This window comes from Cibotium barometz, chromosome 34, assembly GCF_041138505.1.
Source record: "Cibotium barometz isolate CiBa-2024 chromosome 34, ASM4113850v1, whole genome shotgun sequence".
NCBI classification, from domain to species: Eukaryota; Viridiplantae; Streptophyta; class Polypodiopsida; order Cyatheales; family Cibotiaceae; genus Cibotium; species Cibotium barometz.
Window position 1 is genome coordinate 45,901,092 of NC_141079.1, and position 11,470 is coordinate 45,912,561.

The window sequence follows — 11,470 nt, forward strand, 5'->3', positions numbered from 1 at the left end:
CATATAATTTAGTGTGCCTTTGACACTCATGAGCAATATCCTCTTGCATGCTTGGTGAGCCAGAAACCAACACTCCAATGTTTTGTCCTTGGTACTCATTATTCAAACCATCGAATATTTCTATTGAAAAAACATGTAGTTAGTTATGATATCTATTGTTGCAAAACATATGTGTGTGTACAACCTCTGACAATTTAGTGTTGCAAGTGTTAGATTGTGTATCTTTGTTGATATAAAACCAAAATCTAAGTGAAAGCGTGAAATTTTTTATTAAGCCTAGATACTGAGGATCACTATCTTCATGTTCAACTTCAACAACTATTATGGTGGGGTGACTAGAAAGTTTCTTTTTTATGAAGCTAAAACTTTAAGTATAATAAGTTCTAGATTTGAAGTTTGGTCCATCATGACCCCATCCGCCTCTCTTTTCCCCTCAAACCCCTATACGAGGAGACTCAATTGGTGATTCTAGATATGTAGGTTGGCATTTTGCAAGAGCTAATATGACATTGAAGGAAATGTATGCATCTACATTCAATCCTAGATTTGGAATATAGAGTTCAATTGTGTGAGCATAGCTCAAACTAGTAAATGCTCTAAATGTAACCTATGTACTACAATTAAGCTATAGCTCACAGCCACAAAGTGTCAAACTAAAAGAAATGATTTAATGAAAGAGAGCAGACAATATATATGGTTCAACAACTCAATTGTAGAAATGTGTACTATGTGAATGTATTGTGAGATGTATCCTCATAAGTATAACTTGTGCATTATATTTGTAAAATGGACCAATAAAAAATAGTCACACCTAGGCTAAAATAGTGTAATTGTAGAAATGTGTACTATGTGAATGTATTGTGAGATGTATCCTCATAAGTACTTGTGCATTATATATGAATGTATTGTGAGATGTATCCTCATAAGTACTTGTGCATTATATATGATAAAATGGACCAATAAAAATATTCATGCCTAGGCTAAAAGTAGTGCAATCAAAAGACATTGATATGCATATCGATTACTCATTTCATTGATAGGTATGATTACTCATTTTATGTAATGTGGGAATTAAGAGAGGAATGATACCTGTCCAACGAGGCCTACAACGAAGGTGCAAGCTTCCATTCCATGGGGAGCCAGCATGTGAACCCACATTCTCCTCATCTTTTGTGGTGATCTCTTGAAGCTCTTGTTGGGAATTACTGGGTGAGCTATTTGCAATACCAATTTTTCTTGAATCAGCCATAGGACAAGATCTTTGATGCTTCGAGTGAAACCACCAAAGTGAAACAATTATGCCTCCAAATATGGTAGTGCCCAAAACCATGCTTGTTACCACTAAATGTGCTCGGTTGTAGTTGGTAAAGTGAGCATCATAGTTTTGGATGATGAAGACATTGGAGAGACCCCATAGGATATAGAATCCCACCATGGATGCAAGGATAGTAGATGCTACCCAAATTGATTTACCTTTAGTGCTAATGCATGATATTCCTTGTGGGGTAGGCCCACTTATGGGGGATAATAATTCACTTCCAGGCTCATTTGAGGGTTTCCAAGTAGAGCCTCCAAATGTGGCAAGGTCAAGCCTTTGATGGGTATTTGATTCTATATTCATTATATTGCTGTAGTCTACAAGAGAAGTGGAAGTGATATAAGCAAAGACACGCAGGTCCAATCCACGTGTTTCATATTCGGGCGCTATGTCATTGGGATCTATGCTGTTCAGAACACAAAGCTCCTCTGGCTTTCTCACACAATGATAGAGTTGGATCGAAGATGGCAAATCTCTATGTCCGCGTCTCTGTCTATGCAAGACATCGCGCAGGATAGCAAGAAGGGGAGTGACCCCAATACCACCACCAACTAGTATCAGTACATTATACCTGAAAAATGGTCAAGAATTCCATGATTGTTACTGATGCGTGCATGCTTGGGATTGTGCTATATAATATAATGATTAAGAGTAATTTGTGTATACATGCATGCATTGCGTGCGTGCGTGCGTGCGTGTGTGTGTGACTGAGAGAGAGAGAGAGAGAGAGAGAGAGAGAGAGAGAGAGAGTACTTCAAGAAGAAGTCTGATTCATCTCCATAAGGGCCCTCAACCCCTGCCTTGAACGAGAAAGGACACCCAGGGGTGGTTCCATGTGCTTGGGCGGACTTCAACAGTTGGTCTTTTAAACTTGTCGTCCACTTTCCAAGAGGCTTAATCACAATAGAGAGCTCTTCTTTTTCATCCATGGCCGTCGATGTCACACTAAAGAAGTGCCACTGTAGCTTCATCAGCCTTGACAGGCTCGGAAATCGAAGGTACCAGCTGCTGAGTGCATGGTATACTAGTCCTTTTGTCATTCCACCATGATAACACAAGAAAAAGCACTGTGTAAAGGGAGGGGAGGGTTGAGAAAGCATTGAATCATGGAGTGTATGATGTTATTATGGCACTATTAGGTATGTTACCTTGGGTACTGCTCCTTGCAATCCTTAGCTCTAGTGAGCCTGACTCCAAGACCTTGGCCGAGAGCACATCAACAGATTGTCGAGATTGTAGCATGCGCAGGAAGCGATCGATGAAGAAGAGCAGGCATGGTATGATGAAGAAGTGAATGGTCCACATGACATGGTAGAGCCAAAAGAGGAAAAAGACGATGTAGAGATGATGCAGCCCAAAGAACAACTCATACCATCTCCTCCGGAAAAATGAAAGGGAAGTTGCCCACATCACTAATCCAGCTATCAAGGCTACGACCCCCGCGACTACTGAGCATGCCTCCCCTTCTACTTCCCATCCAACAATCTATCATGGACAGCCAAAACCATAACAAAATACAGTCAGAAGAGACTTGAACCACATCAAGGATAGGATAGGAAGGAGTATAACAGAATGCCAAAATTATCCCCACACATATTAATTACACTCGTTGAAGTGCTTAATGACATGGGCACATGCTTGTATATATGATGATATGATAAGAGTGTTTTATGTATACACATGCATATTAATTACCTTCTTGGCCGTATGAGAGGCAGCATAGTATATTATGTAGCCGATGCCATGGACGGTTAGAAGGGCGAGCGTCAGCACGGATAACCATATGTGGTACTTGACAGCATGCTCAAATGGCATTTTGATCAGTCGCAAGAACGGGGAGCCCCTTGACACCGGGATCCAAAGTAGAGAGAATGGAATCATGGCAGATCGACCCATGTAGTCGGCAGCGTAGGCCACCTTGGTTACTTGCCTGTTGACATGCAACAAAGCACAATTTTAGACAGTTAATTCTCACTGAAACCGAACTAATTAATATGCTTTAGGGCGAAATAATCATTATCACACAATCACAAAAAACATTGAGGAGTGTTCGATCTTGTGATTAGTGAGGTAATTAATGAGTATGATCGTCTCCAAAGCACAAACTATGTAGTTAATTCTCACTGAAACCGAATTAATTATAATTTAGAGCGAAATAATCTTTCTTTGTCACGATCACAAAAAGCGCTGAGAGGAGTGTGATCGTCTCTGACATGCAGCAAAGCACAATAATTATTATCATGATCACAAAAAGCATTGAGAGGAGTATAATCATCATCAAGATCTCAAATTAAAGCATTGAGAAGAGTGCTCGATACTATAATTAGTCAGGTAATTAAGGAGTATGATCGCCTCTGATCTGATCTTACAGAGATGTCTCGAAGATTTCGGGTTCTGTCTTGAATCTCTCCTCGATTCCTTCGAAGCCCAAGTAGGTCATTCTGCCAAAGCTATACGTGACCAGGAAGAGGATGCCCAGGATGAAAAGCACGTCTGCAGCCGTCAACACTCCCATTAATGGGCTTTTTACCACCAATGGGTAGGTCGTGATGCTCGGGCGAGTCGGCCTGTGCAGGGTGGTATCCTCCTTAGTTGTAGATACCGTCCTGTAAGTACAGTATTACAGCACCCAAAATTAAGTGTTATTGATCCAATATTATTAAAGCACCCACCATAATTAAGTGCAGTATTATTAAACCACCCACAAAAAGTATTATTGACCAGATATTTTGAAATCCTAATCACTCCAAGTTGGTCAGTACCCCCACATCCTTTTGAATTATCTAGCTAATCCTCTTACTGAGCACATTATCACGACGAGTAAAGCCACCGATTAGACTTAATCATTATCCTGTAAGAGCAAATTAACACAGGGAAGTTGGCAGCTGGCTTACTTGCTTTTGTTTCTCAGCTCAATCACTGCAAAGCTAAGCAGGGCCACAATTATGAATGGGGTTGTCTGGTAGATCAAAACGGACCCTGCAAAAGTGTGGGAAACAACCAGATTACGCATTATTAATCAGTCAATCCAACTGCAAATCAATAATTTAACACGACGTGCATGGTCATCTTTCCAATAAGAGCTGATTTAGTAGCACGTGATTGATAATATGGGACACCCATCTTAATGATCCCATGCAGCTACCATCTTGTATCTGGATTTTGTAGCTAACAATGTTGAACTAAAAAATGGCCCTACGGCTACATCATAAAGCAATTTAATCTAAGATTACTAATTTCTAACGACATATTACTTCCTTGTAATTAAGGGCGATTAACTAGAAATGAGTCAGTATATTGATAATTAACCATCGCTTCGACCATTGTAACTCCAGAGTCCATGGCCTTTTAACAACCAAGGGCCTTGAATTTTAATCAATGGAAATAAATTAAGTTTAGATATAGCAGGTTATAGGAACCCAGGATTAAGTATTAAGAATGTTATGATAATTAATAACGATTACAAGGTGATGACGATTACCATAGTAGCCATCAGTGCGGAAGAACCTGGAGTGCATGCGGCCCTCAAGCCGATCAAGGTACTTGGGGTCATTATTGGGCTCAGAGGACATGATCCAATACAGCGCCCACATGAGGCTTGCTGCACAGATGATGGAAAGCAAGCCATGCCTGGCTATGGTGAGAAGAAGCTGCCTCTCCATCTTACTAGGTGCTCTTGCAGCTACTGCAGCTCCCTTACTTAATGAGCTCTCTTTATATAGCTTTGTGCTTAATTCCCATACATTAATGGCCAACAGTTGACTACCAAATCTATTTCTATTAGGGTAATTATATAATAAACGTTGACTGTGCAGTTTACAGGTTTGGTAATGATAATTTCTGCTTTTTTTTTCCCCTACTTTAGCACACTGTTTTCAAAGAGAATCATTTCCTTCGTTTTCTTACATAAAAAAGCATCCTCTTTTTGACAAAAAAAGAAAAGAAAAAGTTACACTCAACAGCAACCACTATGTGGAATTGTAGCATCGAGTACGCAAATTTTCGCAGGCTTCTCACAGCTTTCCATGGATGAAAGCTGACCGGTTCTATCTGTGCGTGATGCTCTGATAGAAGCTGTACTGCTCTGTGCGGCATGTGAGCGCAGCATGTGCGAGGTCGTCAACGGGGGTGAAACGTGAGGAGGCCAGCTTTCGGCACACGCGCCAGCACGTGCAGGGTACGCGCGGTAGCTCGTAGCTTGAGCTTCTCGTGCACACTCCTCTCGACCAGCATGCCATCTGCTCACTCCTCTGGTGCATCAAATCTCCATACAATCATACGGCACCTTAATTATGCGCCTTAATCTCATTGCCCCCCTAATTTCACTTTGGCCTTGGCAGCACCGACACCCCAGTCATGGGCCACCTTGAGCCTTTCCATTGGCTACTTTGGGCTACTCATCTCGATGAGCGCTTATCAAATTTCATCAGTCATATTGGTGTCCTCATGCATGCCAACATTCTTTTGGAGTAGTGATTTTGCAGGTGTTATAACAAAATGGACATTCCATATCCATGTGTGTGTAGGTTCAAATATATCCATCTGCAAAAAAGAAAGAAAGAAAGATATATATATAGATAGATAGATAGATAAGTGCACATGTAATGGACATTCCACATCCATGTGTGAGTAATAGTGAATGTACGTTCACATGTAGTGGAGGAGAGTGAGTCTCTCATCGTGTGCACAAACAACATATAACTAACTACTATTGCTTTGAAGATGCATCATGCAACCATAGTTATGTCCCTTTCCAACTTAGTTTGAATAGGAGACTTCATCAATTTACCACCAATACTAAGAGGTGGATTGAAAGTCTACATCGACCAAAGATATTGAGACCAAAGATGACTTTACAATGCCCAACGATCAAAAACCAAGAGCATAACGATAGAAAGCCATTTTTAGCTTAGAGTTTCATTTAAATAAGTTAATGTACTATTAGATGCCATCATGAATTTGCAATATCCCAAACTTTCCTAGACATTGAATACTTGTGTTGAAAGACTCTAGCTTAGATTTGACTAGCCATCAATTATAGTAGGTAGGAACAAGGAGTGAAAGCAAACCCATAGAATAGGGTAAGTAGAATCATAGTGTTGGTATCAGCCCTTTGAATCTAATGCTATCTCTTTTAGGTAACAGATAGAAGAGGGAAGAATGAGTAGATCCAACGGGTCTCCTTAGGCCTTACCACCTCACATCTCACCTAACTAGTCGCTCATGCAACTAGTGGTCGCAAGCCTTGGGAAAGACATTCACGCATCCATAACAATTGAGTTGACAAAATTTTGGCATTGTTAGTAACTAGAGTTGAAATTGGCCAAGAACAATATTTTAGAGTTTCTATTGCCCCGCAAATTAAGCTGGGGATACTCTAGAGTGCAAGAGGCTTAGGAGAAATCCAAGTATAATGATCAAGCATGGAGTTAAAGAAATCTTGCCTAGGAAAAAAAAGAGGTGTCCTTGTAGGCTATGGACAGTGAAAAGATGTGCAGCAAAGGTTGTACTTGAGGCCCAAAGACCAAGGGATGCCACAAGTGTGTTGTTGGGTGCCAAAAGCAAGAGCTGTGCAACAAAAGTTTCCCATTTGAATCATAGCCTCCCATGGAGAAAGATAGCAAGCGAGATATCAAAAAATCAATTGTGATGATGCCCCAAGCTTACAAGCTCAAGCCCTAAGATAGGAATGGAGACACAGAGGGTAGTCCGATTAATGCAAAAGGAGCAAGACAGTGGACAGGTGCCAATCTGCAAGGTTAAAGCAATGATTCGATTAAATTTTCATGTGGTAGAGTTGTAAATCTCTCAAGCACAGCCTAATCAACAATACAAGGAAGCTACATCTAGCTAACCCAGGCTAGACACCCTTGATTGTCAAACCGCCATGTTACCACTTCCAATTCAACATTGCTTTTTACCAACAAAATCCTCAATAATTCTTGATTGTAGGTGCTCTTATGATGCTCCCAAGTCATTCATGTCAAGCTCAGGCCCTAAGATAGGAATGGAGACATAGGGTAGTCCACTTAATGCAAAAGGAGCAAGAGAATGGAGAAGTGCCAATCTACAAGGTTGAAGTAATGATTCCATCAAATTTTCATGTGGTAGAGTTGGAAACCTCTCAAGCACAAGATAATCAACAATACAAGGAAGTTGCATCTAGCTAACCAAGCTAGACACCCCCGACTGTCAAACTGGCATGTTACCACTTCCGATTCAACATTGTTCTTTACCGACAAAATCCACACACCTTAATGAGTGTATTTAGTTATGCTGTAATTTTTGATTGTAAGTGCTCTTAGGATGCTCCCAAGAAATTTATGTCAAGGTCATAACATGAGAAACTTGGCTAGAAAGGCCAAACACTTATAACATCCTTACATTTGGTCATGAGTGCCTTGGGTCACTTACTCTCAGGTGGGCATGAGAAACATCTTCTTATATTTGTAATCACTTTTCCCATTCATGTAATAGAGTTAAGTGTTATGTCCAATGTTGTGTCCAATCTCTCTTGAAACTCTAATTTAGCATTGTGGATGTGATTAGGATTAGTCTGGGATATGCTTTGCACTAATCAGTTCATCTTCTCCTGCTTCCCTTCTCTTCCCTCTTTCTTGAGGGTTAGGCATAGCATAGTAATCGACTTCATATGAGAATTTCATTCCAACCTTTGTGAGGAGTGGTTGCACCACCCATTGGAGATTGGTGTGACACAAGTGCAAGAGAAGTGTAAGACCGAGAAGCTCTACACATGCAAGGGTGAACCTCTTAGGCTGAGCTCGAGCTTGGAAATTTAGTAAGTCTTCCACACAAGTATTACTCCCACAAGGAGTGCCTTATCACTTCTAGTTGATGAACTTCTAACTCCATTTCAATGGAGTTAACCATTCAATATTGAGTAGTAGCACACCAAGGAAGAGGTATGGATGTGAAAGTATTTTGTGTTGTTTTTAATGTTGGTACTTCTAGTTGATGAACTTCTAACTCCAATTTCAATGGAGTTAACCATTCGATATTGAGTAGTAGCACACCAAGGAAGAGGTATGGATGTGAAAGTAGTTTGTGTTGATTTTTTGTTGTTTTTAGTGTTTATACTTTGAATTTATGCTTTATTTTATGTTTAACTAGTGTTGATGTTACCACTTAACATGTTAACATGGTTAACATGTTTAACTAGTGTTGATGTTACCATTAACTGGTTAACATGGTTTACATGCTTATCCTATTATAAGGCTACTGCAAGCAACTTTCCTATCTTACCCACTCAAACAAGCACCTATCTTTTATAAGATAACGTAGGACATGGTTTTACCTACACCTACAATAAGGCTACTTCAAGGAACTTTCCCATCTTACCTGCTCAAACATGCATCTATCATTTATAAGATAGCGTAGGAAAATGGGCAATGGTTGTACAATGACTGTCTTGACTTTGGGATCAAGTCATGTGGATGGGACACCTTTGACATAACTCAATTGAGTTATCCTTCCAATCATGTCATGCCAAGTGGCATTCAATAGAGACTCGTGAGGTAACTCGAGTGAGTTACCCCCCCTACCACCTTGGACAACACTACCGACCACATAACTCGATCGAGTTATGTAGTGGGTGGACATCTACGAGACACCACATAACTCAACTGAGTTATGTGGTGGATATCCACATACTTTTTCTCAAGTTAGGAGTTGTGCATCCATGTAACTCAATTGAGTTATGTGATGTGGACATCCACATAGGTACCATGTAAAACATGATCAAGCTATGCAAACATCTAACATCGAAATCAATCAAGTTACGAGCTGTCTACATGGAGGTCTACCATTTAATTCGATCAAGTTACTTACTTAACCCAAGGCATGCATGCACCCCAAAATCATTACATAGAGAATGCACAATTCAAAAAAGTGCATTTTCCTAACTCGATCGAGTTACATGGATGCACATAGTGATACTGTATCTCAATGTGCTTCGTGCAAGCATGAAAAACTACAAGAGGATGATGGTATAGTTGTGTGATGTAGTGAGAGAAAGTAGTGAGAGAGTTGCGACTGCATGCAAGGGGATTTGTTTCTAGTATATGCAGCTACTAGTGTGGTTATACATGTGGCTATTGTCATAGCTATACATATGGCTCTTGCATGGCTATAGCTACATGTATAGCCACGATAGTAGCCGCATGTATAGCGGTGCGTACTATTTAAAAATAATTGGATTCTACCACACTGCATGCATCCTTTCTTTGACACTCTTTTCTTTCCAACTACCTTCCCCCCAAAACCTGCACTAAACTCGTTTCTTCTCCCTTCATCTTCCATACCTCAAGCATGAAACTCATGCTCTCCTTCATTTATGTGCTTTCATCTCCAAAAGCATAAGTTTTATGGTGAAGGTAAGGGTTTGTTCTCTCTATTCTCTCATATTTGTTTCAATCGCTCTATGTATACTTAGGTCTCGATTCTTGTCTTCTTCTTCTTCTTCTGCTTCTCACTTGTCTTCTCACTTTTCTATTTGTTTTTTAATTAACCTTATTGTGTGTGCTTGTTTTCCAAGTTTAAGGTTTTTGATGCTTGCTCATTCGACTTTGTTTGCAAAAAGACAAGGTAAAGCCTTTTTTTCCTCGTAAATCTTTTATGTAACCTCTATGTATACTTCTTTCCTCTCTCTTTTTCCTAGTTTTAAGTGCTCTTTTTCCCTCAAAATTCCTATGTATGCTCTATGCATATATGCATATTAGAACATACATAGAGTATGCATAGCTCTAATATGCATGCATAGAGGCTCTATGCATATTAGAGTATGCATAACTCTAATATGCATGTATAGAGCCTATGTATGTGCATGATCTAATATGCATTCATAGAGGCTCTATGCATGCATAGCTCTAATATGCATGTATAGAGCCTATGTACGCTCTATGTATGCTCTAATATACGTGCATAGAGACTTTTATGCATGCATAGCTCCAATATGCATGCATAGAGCCACATGCATTAAGATTTTACATCAAGCTTATGCTTATGCTTTTACATTAAGCTTCATGCACATAAGCCTAATGCATATGGCGTATGAACTCCAAGCTTTTGTTTTAATTAAGCTTATGCACAAAGCTTTTGGAAAAATGGTATATACATAAGATTTATTTAAAAACCCAGTACTACGTAAGCTTAATGTAAATGGTTTATATGCATAAAGCTTTTGGTAAAATGGTTTATGCATAAGCTTTAAAAAAATCTAATGCATAAAGCTTTACGCGTAAGGTTATGCGTTTCCATTTACTAACATATATATTTTCTTAAACTTTTAGATTGATGCTCGACCCATAAGCTCAGCTTTGTAACACAAACTCTACTTCTCTTCTTCAAGGTAAGAGTACTTGTCTTTTATAATCCCTTTCTTTAATTGTTTATGGTACACCCCTGGTGCTCTGGAGCTTTTTTTTCATTATACATTAGATTCATTTTTATAAAGCATAAGGCTTATGCATTATGGCTTTATGAATAAACCTTAAACACAAGGCTTTACGCATTAAGCTTGTTCATAGAACCATATGCATTAAGCATAAAGCTTTATGCATATGACTTATATTTATGCATAAAATGTTTACATTAAGCTTTATGTACAATCTTATGCATAAAGTTTAAGCATAAGCTTTATACATAAAGCTAGCTAATGTATAAGGTTTTTGCATAAAGCTTTATACATAAGGCTTTTGCCTAAAGGTTTAATCTTTATGCATAAAGCTTAAGCTTTATGGTGGTGGATAAGGCTTTTGCATAAAGGTTTAAGTTTAAGCTTAAACCTTTGTACATAAGCTTTGTGTACAAGTCATATGCATTAAGTCTTCTACCCCTAAGGCTTAAGCTTTATGCATAAATCTTTAATGTAAAATATTTAAGTTTAAGCTTAAGCTTAAACCTTTATATATAAGCTTTCTGTATAAAGCTTATACATGATTAAGCTCTATTCCTAATGCTTAAGCTTAATTTATAAAGCTTTAATGTAAAATATTTAAGCTTAAGTTTTATGCATAAAGCTTAATGTAAAAGCCTTATGCATAAAGCTTAATGCATATGGCTTAGGAATTAAGCTTAGTGCATATGGCTTAGGCATAAAGCTTTATGCATAAAGCTTTAAGAAAAAGCCTTATG

General features: G+C 39.0%; 1 protein-coding gene across 1 annotated transcript; it reads right to left on the minus strand.

Annotated features, from left to right (window-relative positions):
• Nucleotides 1-1,030: 1,030 nt before the first annotated feature.
• Nucleotides 1,031-5,135, minus strand: LOC147619095 (ferric reduction oxidase 6-like). The gene is made up of 7 exons (XM_086774412.1): nt 4,800-5,135; nt 4,213-4,297; nt 3,688-3,924; nt 3,014-3,248; nt 2,467-2,803; nt 2,072-2,348; nt 1,031-1,889 (listed from the first exon to the last, which is right to left on the minus strand). Exons 1-7 carry the CDS (start codon nt 4,978-4,980, stop codon nt 1,031-1,033), a joined length of 2,211 nt encoding a protein of 736 aa, XP_086630538.1. The 5' UTR covers nt 4,981-5,135.
• Between the last annotated feature and the right edge of the window lie 6,335 nt (nt 5,136-11,470).

What these genes read in the sequence shown, in the direction of transcription:
- LOC147619095 (XM_086774412.1), bottom strand. Translation starts at nt 4,980, where the DNA reads ATGGAGAGGCAGCTTCTTCTCACCATAGCCAGGCATGGCTTGCTTTCC. An exon ending in CCGCACTGATGGCTACTATG is followed by an intron (nt 4,298 to 4,799) that starts GTAATCGTCATC and finishes ACACTTTTGCAG; the next exon opens with GGTCCGTTTTGATCTACCAG. An exon ending in CCTCTCATACGGCCAAGAAG is followed by an intron (nt 2,804 to 3,013) that starts GTAATTAATATG and finishes TGTCCATGATAG; the next exon opens with ATTGTTGGATGGGAAGTAGA.